This window comes from Apteryx rowi, unplaced genomic scaffold (genome assembly GCF_003343035.1).
Source record: "Apteryx rowi isolate R43461 unplaced genomic scaffold, aptRow1 scaffold_66, whole genome shotgun sequence".
Classification (NCBI taxonomy): Eukaryota; Metazoa; Chordata; class Aves; order Apterygiformes; family Apterygidae; genus Apteryx; species Apteryx rowi.
In genome coordinates, this window is record NW_020450938.1 from 2,942,793 (window position 1) to 2,962,203 (window position 19,411).

General features: G+C 35.2%; 1 protein-coding gene across 1 annotated transcript in view; it reads left to right on the plus strand.

Moving 5' to 3' along the window:
- The window catches only part of RYR2 (ryanodine receptor 2), a 479,557-nt gene that overhangs the window by 281,125 nt on the left and 179,021 nt on the right, over positions 1-19,411 (plus strand). Inside the window, exons 27-28 of the mRNA XM_026085098.1 lie at positions 4,379-4,538; positions 14,179-14,326. Coding sequence (XP_025940883.1) covers positions 4,379-4,538; positions 14,179-14,326 — 308 coding nt within the window. The remainder of the gene's footprint in view (positions 1-4,378; positions 4,539-14,178; positions 14,327-19,411) is intronic.

The following is a 19,411-nucleotide window of genomic DNA, read 5'->3' on the forward strand; positions in this document are numbered from 1 at the left end:
ATCTCTAGTTCTTCCTGTTTGTTCCCCAAGCTGCGTGCATTGGTGTACAGGCATTTCAGAGAGGTGATCGAGCATGCAGGTTTCCCAGGAAACCTCCATAGCCACATCCCATGCGCACTTCCCTGGCTGCATTCACCTGCTGGAGGAGCAGAAAAAAGAATATTGAGCCAGGAAAAAGAATATTATTTAAATTGGCATTAATAAAACAAAATTATTTAGAAATACCAATATTATTTTCTTGCTAACTTTGATGCAAACAGAATTTATTATATTTTTCTATTGGTAGGAGTAGAATCTTCATTCTTCTCAGTTTTATTTGCCTCCTCGGTCTGGAGCTTCTACCAGGCAGAAATGTTAAAAGGGTGACTCCCCCTTAATGACCCTTCACATGTTTAGTTTTCACATGAAACACTGATAAATATTTCTGTAGACTTATTTGGATGTTTATTGTTAATGCTGGGCAGATTCTTTAAAAAATCAGGAATATTTTAATGTAGAAATCTATAAAATAAGATGCATAGATAATTTAGACAGTTCTTTCAGGTTTTGAAAGTACTGCATTTTCCTTTTACTTTGCTGTCATTAGTGAGTCTTCCTTTTTGTAAGATAAACTGTCATTTTTGAGTCTTCATTGTAGTGAAATAAAATGGAAGAAGCAATGATGAATTAATAAGAAAGACTAGGGGAATTATATTCTTTAAAATTTGTCCTTCTATTCTGAAGACATTCTCATTGCAAAACATATTCTTAATATTTCTCTGTGTACTCCACTGAGTTTTTCCTATTTGATCTGAAGCACATAAATATCAAATTTAGTAATGGAGTTTGTAGGTAACATTCACTGAACTTGGAAATTATCTTCTTATGTTTTCCTTATATTGTTCACAATATGACTTTTTACATCCGTTTAATTTTATCCGTGCTAATGGTCCAGTTTTAACTAAAGGAAAAAATTTTTGTCATCTTTTAGCTACACAGATTTTTTTTCTTATTGATATTATGTGGATATATCTTCTTAAAGGTACCATCTTTACCATTCCTCTTTTCCTGTATTTTTTGTTAAAGAGAAAGATTGATTTGACAGATGGCATATTGTAACTTGGTGGTCTCTGAAACCTCTTGTGCATTTTTCATGTATATTTTTCTTTTTTTTCAGATAAATATATACACTCATATAAACACATACTCTTTGAATGTTTATAAGTGTTTATGTATTTATGTGTATATAGGTTCATATTTTTACAATACACATTTTATTGTTTAAGGACAGTGGAAAACCACTGGGCTTTATGGAAGCTTTTTGAATTTATTTTCTGTAGCTCATTAGTTCCACATCAACATTTATAAAGAAAATCAAACAGAAGAGAGAGCCTTATTATAACAATTTAAGAGAAAAAGCTGAATCTACCTAGATATTTTCCAGAGATTTAGTGACTGCCTTTTATGCTTTTGATTATCATTGGCAGTCTTTGGGGCAAAATGATGAGTGGTGGTTGCTATGAACTTCATTCACTATGTGTGAGAAGCTGAGTAGCAGTATTTGTCTGTCTGTCTGTTTTTCACATGAACAAAGAATCATCAAGACTTAAGTCTTTCAAACTTACTTATACCTGCATTGTACATTGGTAGAATCATAGGTTACAGGACAAGTTAGGTTGAAAGGGACCTCTGGAAGTCATCTGGTCCAACCCCCTGTTTAGAGCGGGGCCAGTTTAGATCAGGTTGCTTAGGGCCTGGTTCAGTCAATTTCTGATTATCTCCAGGGGTGGAGAGTTCACAGCCTCTCTGGACAACCTGTTGCAATGTTAGATTACCCTCTCTGTGAGAGGAAAAAAATAAATTTATATTTAATTGCAATTGTGGTATCACTGTGCACCTCTGAGATGAGTCTGGCTGAATTTTTGTGTACTGTAATTTTTCCCATTATGGTGTTAAAGACACTGTCAATTCTCTCCCCTTTTCCACAGAGCCAGTCATCTCATCATAGAAAGCTGTCAGGTTGATCAAGCATTGTTTGCCGTTGACAAACTTGTGCTAACTTTTCCCAATCATATTCTTCTTTGTCATGTGCTTTGACATGGCTTCCATGACAGTCTTCTCCGTAACCTTTCTTGGGTGTCACATCTTGAGCGCCAAGCCAGTATTTCTGGTGGCAAATTTTAAGGACTGAACTTCAATTTGAAGAATATTAGAGTGTTTATAGGTGAAAATATGGGAATTTAAAGTATTTGTTGAAGTTTCAGAGTTGGATATTTTAATGCAAAGAAGCTTTTTTGGACCAGTTTGAACAACTAGCTAACGTGTACTGCAAAAATAACTTTTGCTGATGGAAATTCTGTTTCTATTAGGAAGTATTGTCCTGGTATAGCTTTATTGACAGAGCTTTTAGGTTATTGAATAAACTGTCCCTTCCTTTTCTGCCTACACAGTTAGCTGGTGTGTGGTGAAAAGCAGCTTAAAAATTCAGTTTGAATCTGTGAAAACCTTGAACTTCATTAGGTTTACTGAACCCTAATAAAAACTGACACTAAAACTGATAAGATAGAGGCAGAGAGAGTACTGCGCATAAAACTGGTTAATGGCTCATACCAGTAACCCTGACAGATGTGTTTATGCTGCATGTATATGTTGCAGTGTATAACTTCAGAAGTTTAAATATCTCACTGATGCCATTATTTGAGGTTGAATTAGTTTGTCTTTATTGTGGAGAAAAATGACAGCAACTAGCAGACTCACTTATTACCATCAAACTGATTACTGTAATTTAGACATTTGGAACTAAGTAGTCAAAAGCTTAGAAAAAGATGAGTTAACTACCCAAGTAACCCCAGAATATTAGACTATTTGGATAAAGTATAAGTTTAAAGAGGTGGCTGATTTGCCCTAGTACCTTTAAATTTTTTGGTTAACTTAAGGATCTGTGAGTTGAATGAGTCAAAAAGCAGCACTTGTGAATTAATATTAGGTAAGTGACCTATTGCAGTGATGATGTTTGTAGTGCAGTGTATTCATGTATAAAATAACCTTAGTGAAAATCAATAAATAAAATCAGGTAATTTTTGAGACATTAGCTATTATCCAAAGCTATGTGAAGCTTTCCTTGCAAGGAAGGGATCCAAGTAATGTTTTATTAATGTTTTCAAATGTGTTTGCACTATTCTCATCCATAGATTAAGGAGGATACTGGACTAGAATGATTATTCAGTTGTTTTTGCTAGGTCATCATCAGTTAGTATAAATTGAATGGTTTCTCCCATTTCTACCTATAACCAGATTGTGAAGAATCAAAGATTTGCAATCAGATCTATATATCACAATTTTTTTTGGGGGGGGGGAATTTTAATGGGAGCACAGGTCAATTGCTAACCAGACCAATGAATTTTCTTTGTTGTTAGTATTATTAATGTTATCATTATTATTTTAACGAGTGCTTCTTCAAAAGATTCAAAAGCTGGTACATCCCCTCCCCTCTATAGACAAGTGCTGGGCAAGTCTCCCATACTCAGATAAATGCATTACGTAGACTTTGGGGCTAGAGATAATTTGAGCTGGTAAATTCCCATAGTGTGGCGTAGTGTCATAAGTTTGGGTTGGGAGCTTAGTAAGTCGTCGTGCTGCATCCATTGCCATATGCATTGCATCTATTACTGAAGAGAGCTTGGTCATAAGTGAAGTGGGAGATGACTATAATTCTATGGGAACCACTTCATAAAAGTCAATAATGCTTTGTTCTTAGGATTGGTAAAAATAGTGAGGAAATTGTCTTTCTGTTCTGAAATAATGCTTAAGTTTTAAACTATGTAGAACACTTACCGCTAGGACTTGAGGTTAGCTAAGAGATGAGGTATTATAAAGACAAATGTATATTAGATAGACTTCATATGTGATCTTGAGTAAGCCATTTGGCTTGTTCTGTCTCTCACATCCCTGTCTATAATAGGAAGAAAATATTTTCTTCCATCAGTAGGAGGTAGATAAAACCTAACAATTATTGTGAAGTGCTCAAACTCAGTAACAATACTGTTCATATAAGTATTTAACTATTTAAATAGTTACATAAGTAACAGTAATAGTTAAATAAGTAACATCTTACTCTATATCTACTGCTTTAAATTTGTGAAAATACTAAGATACTTTTAAAACATTTTTTTGTTCAAATCATTTTGGGTCACTTCTGTTAACCAGCTACTTCATCCCATCCAGATACAATTAGCTTGAAACAAAGACGAATGTCAGTGCATTATTATTCTTTATGTTCAAAGACAGATTATTTATATAGATATATTACATAACTGTATTTTTGTCATTTGTTTCCTTTGCAATTTCTATTAAAATTTTCTTACTGAAAAGTAACTGCAAGTTCTGTGGTTTTTGACAGTTACCAGTTGTCAAGTGGATATAAGCCTGCTCCCATGGATCTGAGTTTTATCAAACTGACCCCATCTCAAGAGGCTATGGTGGATAAGCTAGCAGAGAATGCTCACAATGTGTGGGCAAGGGACCGTATCAGGCAAGGCTGGACATATGGTATCCAGCAGGTAAGTGCTAACTCCAGTCAATTGAAAAAGTAGTTTTCTATTGAGGTATTTCACAGTTAAATGGGGATAATGGGGATGCAAAAGCAGGATGAAGCAGCTGAATGAATGCTATTCTGTCAGTCAAGAGGACAAAATATTTAATTAAAGCAATTCTTCAGCTAAGTCTTCTAGCAATATGAGACTCCTTTTTTACAAGTAGTGTTAAAAAAAATTGTTGGTGCATTCTTGTATGCTATCTAAATCTAGGGTGAGAAAATTGCATGCTATTTGCAGGAAGTGTCTAGGAAGCTAATATCCGCTAGTATCTTAGGAAATGTAGACATTGACTTTCAGTAGGGGAATTATTTACACGTTTGCAGTCCTGGAAATGGAATAATTTTGTTTATCCAGGAAAATCAGAGTGTAAACTTCTGGTAATCAATTTGCTAACATGTTTCAGTTCTGGCAGAGGCCACTTCTGACTGCGAATAGATAAGTCTCCAAGTTCTGTTCCTACTTGAGCATTTTTGTTTCAGTGAATAGCAATGCTTGTGATGCCTGCCACAATGTGTGGAGGGCAGTAAAAACTAAGCATGGTGGATTGTCAACAGCAAAACTCAAGGTCTCTGTTTGTTTCTTAAAAAATTATGACTAATGGATATACAGTAAACCTAATTTATAATTTTTCAAGACAGCTACTATATCAATTTTCCATGAGGGGTCATATTCTATTTTTGCAATTATTTGTGAATTTTAAGTAGGGAAGGATATCTTTATTTCTGTTAACAAATGTGTGGTAGCATTTCATAGTGAAATTCTAGGAAAATTCACCCTCTGGGGAAAAAAAAAGTGAGTTTTCATGGATTTGCGCTGGGCATAAAAGATCATTACTTTTGCAAAAGTGAGAAACATCTGTTTTTTAGGTACACACTGTTTCCTGCCTACAAACAATGTTTTTATTTTTATCAAAAATTCAAGTTATACATTTCAGTTCACCACATATCAAATTTTGCTTTTGTGCAAGAACAAAACTCATTCTATTTGCAAAGCTCTTGCATAAAAATCTGTTTGTATCTATTTTGTTAGTCACTTAAATTAAACTCATTACATTACCAAAAAAGTACATTTATGTGACAAAATATGCCACATAGTATTTTCAGCACTGTCCATTGTAACATTTTACTATAAAGCTCTCATTTTGGTACTTTGTGAACTATTTTAGAAACCTATGTTCCCTATTTGGGTTTGGGCAGACAATGAACCAATTTTTGTGTTTGCAGACTGGAATGTTTGTAATATACCCCTACTGTACAGACACTGAAGATAATWTAGTTTTGTGTAACTCCTCTGCTTACAAGAGTTTAAATTTTTCCCCTGTACTACATCTTTGAGTAAGGAAAGAAGGGCCTTTAAAGTGCTGTTAATATTTCCAGTAGAATATTGATCATGAGAAGTGTTGGAATGATGGTTCTCTGTTGAGAGGTAGGGGGAGCAGATTAATTTATTTTGGACCCACTGTTTCAGTCCTGTGTTTATGGTGGTAGTGCACAACTCACTTCTAGAATAAGAGCCTGTCTCTAAAAGCTCAACAGAAATATTTCTGATATATTAAAGAATACGCGCAATAATTTACACTAAGCCTCCCGTAATTTTTCTTCAAAGCCAAAGCCAAACAATTTCCGTGCAGGGCCTTGCCAATCGGAGGATTTAAAATGAATGAAAATTGGTAAATAGCTTTGATAGAAGAGCTGATATATCCCAAAATTAAATGTAGTTAGGCAAATCAAGTTTACTGGTTAATAAAAAGTTATTGGAACCAAATTCTTGTTTGCTATTTACATTTCTAACTAATACAGGGAAAATTAAACCCACAACTCCTATGCAGTGAATAAAGTTTCTTAGATCTTGAGGTCAGGTTAACCTACCCTGTACATCTGAATATCTTTGAAAGATCGTATTTACTGATCATATTATTGCCATATTTACGCAGTGGATTTGTAGTTAYGTTATATGTTTCCTGAACTGGTGAGGTATTAAGTGAGAAAAGCAGCTAAGTGGTGCCAACAAAGACTTTTCAGTGTTACTGGTTTGGGGTTAATCAGTGAAAGATGTAGCAGAAGTGAGTGGTAAACTTGTTCCTCTTAAAAAAAAAAGTTTCTCATTAAATTCAGAAAACATGTTTTTTACAGTGTCTTTATGTGTGTTTGGATGTAGATGCTGAAGGTTCTACTTCTGAAGAGACTAGATGTGGTAGTAATCAATCATTAGTTTTATTATAGTCCCTGAAATGCAGTGAGGCTGCTTTAGACCACAACTTCAGTGAAAAAAGTCATTTGACTAGACAAATCCAGTAAGGGATGTGAACACTTAAAATTAGATACTGCAGCTTAATGCCAGAAGAACCTGAAGTCTTTCTTAGGCACCTCTGTTCTCTGTACTGTGTTTGGGGAAAGAGAGTCACTTCACTGTGCAATCTAAAACATTGTGGTGCTGTGGAGATACATTTTTGAGGCTCATGGAAAGAGAGCAGAGGGAATGAGGTGGACTCTAATCTACTCACAGAACAGTTTTCTATATTTTATCCACTGACTCTTTAATATGTCTATGAAATAGTGTCCTGGAAGTTAGCCTTGGAACTCAGACCTCCCCAAGATACTACCCTTCCTCGTAAATACCCTGATCACTGGCTGACAAAGCTCCGCATGAGACCCACTCCCACTCATTGCAAGTGACAGTCTAGTACTGAGAGAACTTATAGAAGGCAGAAGTATAGTTTTTAACCCCTTAGGCTTGTAATTACTGAACTGTGGGTTTTCAGTTTTCCACATGAGTGTTTTAAAAACTTAACACCTATATCCTCAAAAATATGTAACTGGATAAATAGGAGTTAGGTATCTGAATCCTTTTGATGGCCAGGGACAAGTTGTTATATAAAGAGAGTATCACTATCACTTATACCTGCTCAGTTTCAAAATAAAATATTTTCCTCCATTAGCCCCCAGTTAGGTTTTCTGAGGTGCCTTAAGCCGTCAGTGTGTATCAGGCTCTGAATATCATGTTGAACTCTGAAAGAGCCTTAGAGAAATCTCTCTGCTCTAAATCTTCACCGGGCTTAGGTATATTATTGAACTGTTCATCCCTACCAAGAGGAAGACAGTTATGGGCATGCAAAGAGGAACCTGGAGAAGTAAAAAGCTTAAGTGCCTGTGAAGTTGGGCACATTCAGGGTTGGAAAGCTACTGAATCAGGGTTTCAAGTTTGCAGTTTGGGGTACTTGCCGTTTAAATATTCAAATGTTATGTTGGGTCTCATTTCTTCAAGCTGACTGAAGACTTCTGTGAGCTGAATGGGGCACCACTCCTAAGAATGTAGAGCAATGGTGCAGTGAGCAGTGCCATAACTATGGTTTCAATATACTCAGGGTGTTAAAGAGCATCAAGAGCTCAGGGATATTTATGAGCTTCAGRAATCAGATCAGCAACGTTAGCAGTATTCTTTACTCCCTTATGCTATCCCCTGTACAGCTACACAGCCAGATGGTCTCCTTGAAAACTTTCCCACCAATGGCATGTCCTGTAGAAGCCATGCATTGGGTGTTGATGCTGATTTGTTCTTAGTTGAATTACGTTTTTCTCTTTTCAAATAATTAAGTTTATTTTCTTCGGGAGAAGAGAGGGAACTGAATTCCAAGAGTACTTACATTGTGCAGATAACAAATATCGTTCATGAAAAGTCAAAAGAGGAGAGCATAATAGCAAGGTGCCCTTTTTTGGGTGCAGTACGAAGATGCTTTTCATTTAATTGACATACATATCACATGGCAAGCTGCTAGTTGTTATCCGCACTACTGTATGCTTCTGCTTGTCTCCAGCAATGGGTTTGTTTTAGGGGCTACATTTTGTCATCCCATCATATTATTGTGACATGTTACAATACTGTACAAGGTGACATGATGGTATACGGTATAATGGTATCAACAGAACTTACAGAGCTGTGAGATAGTTTCCTAAAGGGAAGGAAGCTCACAGAGGTTTGAAAGTGGATTGAACTAATCACTGGAAAAGATATTATAAACTGCAGTCATGCAGTGGCTGTAGGATGGATTAGATGATCTAGCTGGTCTGTTCCATCATGAGTGCCTCATCATTTTCTAATTATACAATATGAAAAATTAAGGGATACTGTCAAGTAGTTTATGTATAACCCAACTTTTCCTGTTATAATCTGGTGGGGAAAATGCCTTACAAGTTCCACATTTTTGTTTCCTCTAAATCCACCACTGCTTATCAGGATTTTTTTAACAAGTGACAGCTACTGTTTACACATGACTGTATACAGTATTTTTGTTCTGCTGCTGCAGAGCCAACCAGCCAGCCAGCAGAGGGAGCACAAATTAACTAATAAATCCTGTTCCCAGAACTGTGCTGACAGCTATGATGACGCTGATCACACACAAGTAAGTATTTTAAGTCAGGCAGAGCCACAGTAGCTTGTTGCTCCATAAAAGGAGCAGGAGTGACAAAACAGGTAGGGAAAATATATATTTCTCCTTATAAGAACATATTAAATACCAATGGTAAGTGAAGAGGAAGCATGAAAGCATTATGATAATACTTGACAGTGTCCCTTTAAGGGAGAGTGTGGTTACCTTCAGTTCAGGTTGGTCTTCTCTGAACTGGGGAAATAGTAAATGATCCAAGACAGATAAGACAGATCGATCCAGGCAAAGGAGCTATATATCCTTGGTGTAAGTCAATTAAAATAATCAGTTAAAATCAATTAAAAAAATCACATTTGTGCTATGAGAGAGGTGTTTTGGTTTGGTTTTTTTTTTACATGTACGGATTTTAACATTATGGTTTATCATAACTCCTTGAGTCCCTAAACATTATGTTTAAGGAATTTTCCATAATGAACTGATTGAAAAATCGCATTGCAGTATAAAAGGATGCATTTGTGACTAAATCTTCTCAACTACATGGAAAATGTTYACAACTCACATAAGTTTATCCATAAACTTACAATACTCGTTGACTTTCATAGAACTGTGATATTGTGTATACGTGAGAATCTCAACATTTGTACGAATAAGGAAGAGACAGAAAGTGAGAGAAAAGAAACTAACTCAAACATTAGAAGGCAAATGAAAAGAATTTCAAATACATTAGCCACCCCCTCCCACTTGCTGAATACCTGACTTTTAAGTCAATCCATTGATTGTAGGATCACATCCAGTGATTCTGACTTTCAGATTTTGGTTATATGCGTTGTCTTATGTGCAGATAGCTTAACCAAAGAGCCTTTTTCTTCACGTTGTGTTGTGTGTTGTGGCAGAAGAACCTAACAATCAGAAACCTGATTTATACTGAAAAAAAACTAAAAAACAGTTATAAAATCAACCATCTAAAATATTCTTCCATCTGTGTGAACAGAGCATCTTTTTTAAGATGCTCTGAAGTTTCTGTCCTAGAATAGTTCTCCAGGACTGTGAAGCAATTACCAAGTCTGATTTCCCCTTGGCCCAAAATGGAAAGTGAAAAACAATTTGGTCTTTTTAAATCAGGATCACACTTTTTTTCAGATTTTAGTAAAAAATGTGTTAAATCACTATTTGATCAGGAGTTGGTCTTCTCAGAGTGCCCTTTACTGAAATGAAGAGGGGTATTGTTCTGAAAATGCAGGCTAAGGAAATAGGGACATATGGGAAAAATCGCATGCTGAAAGCTTGTCATTATAGTGATGCTGTTTTGTCATTGGAGGTATATAAAAAGGCATCTTGTCCACGTAAAAACTACTTAGTTTATATCACTTTCAAATTTTACATTATTTATCCTTATGTATTAGTTCCTTCCAATTAGAGTCAGGGCAAATCCTGTCAGGCGTTCTGTGTGCGGAACGTGATTTCTGCTTTGGGTGGATACATTTAGGGCACTTGTTAACACTGCCAAGAATACAGCTTCACAGGGATTTTATTGTGCTTTCCAGTTCTAATGATTCTGGAAACCTGAAATGACAGTTTATAGTAAAGATGAGCTGCCATGATAAATGCAGAAAAGCTAGACAGATAACAGTTTAGGTTTAGGTTTATATAGCTAATACAGTTTAGGTTCACAGTAGGTTTGTTGCACACTTGTACGTTGGCATCTTTCCTAATGGTGCAAATGAAACTAAGAAAACATCTGCAAAACATGACGTCTGTCTCTCTCACAAAATATGTGCTGAAGTACATTTGGTTTGTGATCGTCATTTAACAATCTTGGTTATGAGAACAAAATAGGTTTAGTACCACACAGAATGTGCATCCATGCAGTTCTACACCTGAAATCACAAAACTTACGTTCCCATTAAATGATTATCATGTCTTTCCTATACTTTTCATAATCCATGTTTTTATCGGTCAGGCTTTTCATATCTTTCTTTTTGATACGTATACATTTTGATGTCTTTTTATTCCTTATATTCTAGTGATCTGTGCTGTTGCTGATCTTCTCAGAGCTTTGGGAAGGCCCAGCAGTGCATCGGTTTGCAATTTTGCATTCAGAGCACTGGAAACTATGTTGTTCTTTATCATTTCAGATTTATATGAGGCTTTGTATTTTGTTGCTGAGTTACCTCTGAAGATACAAGTTTGTTGCACTCTATATCTTTTAATAGGTTCTTCTTTCAAAGTTTCTTTCAGAAGCTTTCAGAGCTTCTTTCTATGCTGCTGTAGACAGTATGGATGCTCCTCTTGTTTCTTTCTTACTTTTTTATGCCATCTGTCTATAAAAGGTGCAATTTCTACTAGTAGAGTTATCTATGTCACATGCTCACTGAATGAATATATGCAGTTCTTCATCTTCTAGTAGCTTTCCTCTTTGAATTATTTTGCAGCTGCGTTATTACCTCTAATGGAAGTTTTAAAAGGCTCTTTGATTGTTGGTTTATGTGTTTGGGTATTTTTTCCATAGTTCTTTTCTCCTATTCTTGAGAGCTATATTTGGTTACTATAATTTTTGGCCTATTATTGCCTTTTTCAAATCCATGTATCTCTACAAATATATACATATGTAGTAATTCACATAATTCTTTGTCTGTTGTTTGCTCTAGTACAGCAATTTCTGAGTATATGTTGTATAACTTAATACTGTTTTTTCATGGTTGTTATGCTTTCTTATGTTATACTTTTCTTATGTCCCTTAAATAACTCTAAATTCAATTCTAAATGACTAATGTGGTGTTGCTATTTCATTAAATAAAGACAAAGTTGTATAATAAAATAAATAGGACTCTTTTTTTTCTTTTTTTTTTTCCCCCTTATCTGGCATTGCTCATTGTAGGGTTTATTCCTAGTAATAGGAAGCAGTCAGAGTTTAGAGACCCATATCAACAAATGCTGTAGTCTGGTAGGTTCTGAAGTCAAAAACAGACTTATATAAATTTTGTGTGTGCTACCCAGCTCAAACCATTTGAAAAATAACTTTGTCAAAGAGTTTAAGTTTCTTTTCTTCTGGAGAAAATCTGCTTTTCTTTTTCTTTCAAATTATTTGGTGAATAAATAGTTGCCAGACAAACTCTATACAAAACACAGTCTCTGATGAAGTATTAGATTGTCGAACTTGGAAAATTCTGGCAAAAAAATTGACAGATTAGGGTGAGTTTTCCTTCTTTTAACACTCTACAAAGCAATAACTTGTCTGTAGGAAATAAGAAGAATTTATCTATGTACAAATTGGAAAGGTACTCAGTAAAAATTATGACTCTCAGCTAATCAGTTTTCTTATTGACTTGATTACTTCTATGCAAAGCTCAATCATTATATAGGATTATTCTCTTGATCAGCTACACTTAAACCACAGAGGTCCTAAAGGTAAGTAGAATAATTTATGATCAGTATAGCCATATCAGTTCTTAATCCAACAATAAGTAGATCATTCAAAACTACAGATAGACAAATCATAGGAAAAAAGAACAAAATTATTTAAAATAAGACTCACTACTCATATTCGCACTTCAGCACATTCTTGATTTGGTGAAAAAAGTCACAATGTTAGAAAGAGTTAGACCTAAGGAAACATTTCTGTAAAATTAAATTCATTTATTACTCATTATTTCTTTGTTTTTTTTGCTCAGTATAGCTTTGGCCTTAGGCATTTTTAAAAGTACTTATATTTCATTATCATTCCTTGTTATCAGCTGATTACCAGTATGTTAATGTACATTAATAGTTGCTATGGCAGTTACCAGGGCATTATTATAACTGTACTCTATATCGTGGATAAGAAGTTACATTACTGTTATTCCAAATTTCTGATGCCTATTTTCAAAGACAGTATTTCATAATATCCTTTTAGACATACATTGCATGTTTCACAGGAAACTATATCTCTTGCTATGTCCTTTACAATACAAATAATTAAACCCATGATGTGTCATCTCTGATCTTAATGTGAATATTCTTAGACCAAAGAGCTAGTAACTCCTTACAATATTTGCTACAATGTATGAATTTCCATTCTGTTTTGGAAATGGTCCTTTTCCATACCTACCAAATATTAGATTATTATTAGACTTAAAAATATCTTGAAGAAGTACGGAGAGAATTCCCCCAACATGGTCTTTATGTTGACAGTGTAACTGCCCTTCCCACTGAGTATAACAAAAACTGATATGGTGTAGTACTTTGCGTGTCCAGCAATGCATTACTTTTATCTTTTTGATGGCCCTTTTAGTATACAGGTAATGTCTGTCCTGTAATATTTCTTTTCCTAGAAGGAAATTCACTTATGGGGCCCTATTTCATCAGGCATTGGTTAATAACTGCCCTTTAATATTTACTCACCATAATGAGTCAGAAGGCAGATAGCTATGTCTCTAAGCATTAGAAGGACAATAGAAGATGCCTGCAAGTGTTTGGGAGAATGGATCTGCCATATCTTTTCTGACTGCAAAGATACGTAGAATGAAAACTTCATACATTCTTGCCCAATACTTTAATTTCAGTAGGGTACATTTAATTCCCGATACAAAAATTCTGCACGACGTTAAGGACCTTCATCGTATTCTTATAAGAAATGCCCTTGCTTTTGGCAAACACATTTTGAGTACTTAACATATGAAGTCATGGGTATACCATCTATTTTATTTTTTATTTATCCATTAGTATTATGGGTGTTTATTAATATTCTTTTTATTAGTAGTATATTGTTCTTTATACATTTTGTTCTGTAATTAGCAAGTAACATATATTTGTACTGTGGCAATGTCTGAGCTTTAGTCACATACCCAGTTCCTCTTATGGTAGCTGCTTCATAAACAGTGAACAAAAGATAATCCCTTTTTCAAGAACTTTTCAGTCGAACTGTTTTCATTTATCTTTGTTCTTGTTGTTTATACTGGTGTAATTTAATGGAATTCCAGTTAAGCAGATTATTTCATGGAAAATGAAAAAGAGCTTAAGCTGTGCTGTTTCCTGTTTTGTATTATTTGCTTTTTGACTAAAAATTAAGTTTTATTACTAATTTCAAGAACATTAGAACACCTTAGAATCCTTGCTGTATTTACACTTACATGATTTCACTTAGTGTAAGTCATAATTTTTGTACTGCCACTATAGCACAATTTTATTTTTAAGACAAAAACATGCTTTCTAAAATTGTTTTGATTTTCCATATTTATGCAGGATGTGAAAAATCGACGAAATCCTCGCCTTGTCCCTTATGCCCTTTTGGACGATCGGACCAAGAAGTCAAACAAAGATAGTCTCCGGGAAGCAGTCCGCACCCTTCTTGGCTATGGTTACAACCTAGAAGCTCCTGATCAGGATCATGGTACTTAATTATATTTTTTTTCCTCAAGAAAAATGATTAGAATATTCCCCTTCACTAAGATTTATTGGTCCAATAAAACTATACAAATAGGTATGGTGCTTCAAAAGCTGATAGGCCTTTTCTCCATTTTGTGGTCTTATATTCCTCTTTAATCCTGGTTTCCTTATTGTTTCCTTTTCTTGTCTGATGGCCTCAAATGAGGCATTTTAAAATGTAAAAATGGTTTCATTTGGTGTCAGTGATGCAATTTCTCTGTATTTCATATTCCTCTTTTTACCATTCATTTTGTTTCTTTGATATATAAGATGAACAAAAATTAGAAGTTTAAACAATTTAAATCAGGACTGTGATTTTTTTACAATGTAAATACAAGACACTGCCTTAAAATATAGAAAATCAAGAAAACATTTATAATCTTGCTCAATATAAAATCTTATGCCAATGAATAAAATGTATGGTTAAATGTGTGTATAAACATCTGCAATTCCCCAAGCTAAAATGAAATTTTTAATTAAAAACTTTTTGCTTAGTACTATCTTTGTCATTTCAAGACTGATAGCAGCATTGCTAAGAAAAAGATCATATGTAAACATAGTAAACATCAATGTTATATTCCTACAGTTTTAACTTTAAATAATGAAGGATACTATAGTTAGGGTACAATCTCATATTTAAACCGTTAAAGCTAAAATTTTCAAAGACAAATGCATAGAAACAAAATTCCTATGAATGTCAAACTCCAAGTCTATAGAACTAGATAGGTTTTTAAAGCATTTAAGCTTCCTTAACTTTTTCATGTCTTGGAAGTTGAACTCACTATAAAAAAAATTTTAACTGACTTCTTTTAATTCTTTGTATGAATTTGCATCATTACCAGATGAAATATTTTATTGATATCTCAGGCAGTATTTTCAGAATATACATACTTTGACTTTGTGGCATCTTAATAAGAAAAAAAATGAACACTATATAAACTTCTAATAAACAAGTTTTAAAAAAGCAGTATACAACATTCACCTCAATAACTGCAGTAAAATGTTAAGAAAGTAAAAAGAATCAGCAGACATAATGTAGAAATAAAATAAATTCTCTTGTAGGTTGTGGCTTTTTAAACAACAGTTTTCTGTCATGCTGGGGTCAAGTCATAAGAATGAACAAGAGAGAAGGATATTCTCAGTACTGTGCTGTGACTGTCATTCTGGAACGCTAACTACACATATAGCAAGGACATGGTAACATTTGTAGATAAAATGGACCCCCTCAGTAACCAAGTGCTAGAAGTGCTCTTGGAAGYGCGGAGATATGGAAGAGTCGAATCAAAATTGAAACTTACATTCTTATAATCTCAGCAAAGTGTGGAAAATTTGAGAAATGCATCTAAACATTATGATATACATCAATCAATGATTCTTCTTCCTGCTTTAAATAAGCGATAGTATTGTTAAATTTAGACCTATTCAGGGCACAGATTTTCAGTAAAGAGTTTCTGCAGGAAACCTAACTCATACCCAGAATGTGGACATACACAGGGAATCTGCCATTTTCAATTTCTTTACCAAAACAGATGCATGCTCTGATCCTCAGGATTTATGAGTGGCTACTATTAAGTTAAACTTTTACATATGAGACATCACCGATACTATGAGTATTATCAAAGCTGGATTCCTGAACAGGCAAAACAATGTTTCCTAGTGGGGTGAATGGTGTTGGTGGCAAAAAGCCATGGTCTTACTATAAAGCTTGCCTGTGCCTAGTCTTGGAGAGTTTAAGGCTGGCGCATAATCCTCTACTTTATCCTCCTCCCCTCCCACTGTGGGAAGGAGATGCTGCACGAGAAGAGACGGCAGCTTCTGCCTGGTTCTGAGAAGATGGCTTGGCTTGTACAGGAGGTTCTTGTGCCTTATGAGGGTAAAGCAGCTGTCTGGCAGGGTAGGGAGAGAGGGCATGATCTTTTCCCACAATCTCCCCCAAATCTCACTGAGCCATATTAATCCCCTTTCTTCATTTACAGCTCTGTAAACCAGGGACTGACTCCTCTCAACAGTGTGCCCCTGCCTTCCCCTAAGAATGAACTGTTATAAAATTTGATTTTTTTCTTCAGATGCAGAGGATCCTTGAGCTGGTTCTGTGTATGGAATTACTGGTGAAATGAAAAGAATATATTTGCAACTGAAAGGTGTCATCAACCCTGTTGCAAAATTCTTAGCGACAGTGGGACTTGTACTGGGGCGTCCCGCAAACTGGTCTTCCTTAAGCAGAAAGTGTCATTGCATTCAGCGACAGATTTTGTACTCATTTTAGGCATTTAGATTTTACAGCTCATGAGGCTCTCAAGTTTTCTAGATGTGTAAAGTATATTGTGAGGATCTCCTTTCATCAGCTAAAGTCTTTACTTTTATTAAAGGATTTAGAGCCCTCTAGTGGTGTTTTGCTTTTTAGTTCATGAATTTTATTTTTAACCTTGATTGACAAAAGTCTATAACTTCATTTTTATGCTATATTATTATTATTATTAGCAGTAGCAGCTGTATTTTAGGAATTGCTTAGAATCTAGATAGCCGTATAATCTAAAAAGACAATGAATACTTAGTTCCTGTGATTTGTGGTAGTTCATCTTTAGCATAGCTGTGAAACTGTGGGAATTTAGAAATGGTTTTTAAGGCACAGACCAGCATGGTTTTTAAGGCTGGTCTAATTATACAGACCAGCAAAGAGAGAAAATTCCACTGATAAAGAATTACAGGGCAGAGAGTCCAGAGTTGTTTACAAGAGCTTCCCTGAGCCTGGCGTGACTGCCGGCAAGGATTCGGAGGCATGGGAAGTGACAGTGAGTTCTGAGGGGCGTGACTGGGTCGGCTCTTCAAGAGAAGATCGGAAATGTGGATCTTGATGTGGCTGAGGATATTAAAGATAAAGGGGGAGATTCTTAACACGATCTAAGCAATAGACGGGTGCAGACGCACTTTGCACAGTTTGGACAGCAAAATTTGAGCTTATGAGAAACTCGGAGAAGAGGAGAAATTACTGTGATCAGACTGGAATATTGAATTTTCATGGGTTGAGCAGGTCCTGATACCTACAAACTTGTGGAGAAAGATCTGGAATGCCTTAGGCATTTTTTTTCCTAATCTGTAAGAAGGAAAATGGAAGAGTTAAAAAGTGATCCCTGGGTTGTAGGATTTGGTTAATGGACAAGAAAATTGTATAAAATATCAGGGAATAGAGTAGTTGAGAAAACTTAGGGAAGAAAGATCGAGTGTTTGATTCAGCATCACTTCCTGTGCTTTTTGAAATCATTTTCATCTCTGTAAAGTGTGATCTAGTCATTTCTAGCCACCTTGCATGGTTTGAATTGATAGTAAGGTCTTGGAAAGAAAAGTCAGAAACAGCTGGATTGTAGGACTGTGTCATAAAAGACACAAGTCAGCAGTGAGGGAGTATTGCAAGTGCTCAATTTACAGGGTGCGCTTGAAGCTATATCAATGGAAGATATTATATAAAGAAAATGTGCAAAGTAATGAAAGGCAGCTCAGTGAATGAAACTCACTGTGCACTGTTATGGGAAGGCAGAAGAGGAAGAGGAGGAGAGCCCGGTCTAAGGGTTAGCCAAAAACACTGAAGAAAACTGGAAAGGATAGGATAAAAAATATTAAAAAGGATTGTAGGAATGGCCATCGCAAAGGCACCAAGTAGGCTCATGACTAGTAGTATTCAAGTACTTCATGACTAAAGGTGTTTGAGATCATTTTCCATAGATAGGGGTAGATGGAAGCCAGATAGCTGTAGATGAATCACTAAAGGTAGTTTTTCTCAACAATATGTTCAGTGCACTGAGGGAAAGAGGAGAACTGGAGAAATAGGTAAGTCTAAGATTTGGGCTTTTGTGAATGACAGAAACAAAAATGCATTTGTATTACAACAGTTTGATCCAGAAGATGGTGATACTACAGAAGAAAAGAGTGAAAGTGGAGCAAAAGAACAGGATATCCAAGAAGAGAATTGGTATGGATAGATGTTGGATCAGTGATTAGAGATCTTAGTCCAAAATTTTATTGTTAGTTGTCATGAAAAAAAGGAGAAAATAATAGATCTATTTACATGCCTCAAAGCAGTGCATCTACCAGTATATTCTTTCTTCTTTAAAAATGACTTTAGCGCTTTCAAACATCTCTGCTTATACTTTTAACAAATGTTATAATGCAGAATTGTGAGGGACAAACTAAGCACTTTTCTCCTGCTGTCGCCAAGCAGAGGGAGTGATATGTTTACATTTTCACCTTTCATTTGAGGTTTCTTATCTCCTGGCTCTCTAAAGAAGCCCCACAGTGACTCAATTTACATTTTATCTATAAAAATATTGATTTATGCCTCATTATTGTTTCATGGAGTAGGAAAATCAATGATTACTTCCTGGAAGGAATAAGTTTACTGTGCGACTTTTGCTGGATATTCTTGAACAGTGCTTCAGGCTAAGACCCTCCTTTGAAACTCTTAATGTAGCCATGTTGGCCTTTGAGAAAGGGCATTACTTACTTAGCAAAGAGTAGAATTTTAMCTTAAAAGGCTCTTAAACTGGCTTGTTATGAATCACTTGCCATTACAGTCGGGAGAATTTTAGAATAAAGCACAGTAAACTGTGATCAGATAAACATTTGTGATCATGTTACAGATTCTTAAGAAAATTAACCAGTGGCTGTGAAACACAGACAGCTGTTTGTGTTAATTTATTTTACACTCCACTGTACTAGACAAGAAATGTGAACAAGCTCATTTTCTTCATCTCAGCTGAGAAACAGTAACTTTGAAGTGAGAAGTGGCAGTTACTCTATGCAATCGTGTGCTCTTCTGACTGTACATACCATCTCTTCAACAGTTTAAGACAAAGGAGTGGAGAACAGTCAATACAGTTCAAATTCAGCATGTTTATAATTCTATTATATTACTGTCTAGTAATATTTTTGAAATAATATCTTTGCTGTGACTTTATTTTCCTTTTTTCTTGAACTGTAATTTACTGAATTTGCCCTTAACACGACTTACTTTTGTTTCTTAATGGCATCTTTTTTTTTTTTTTTTTTTTGTTCA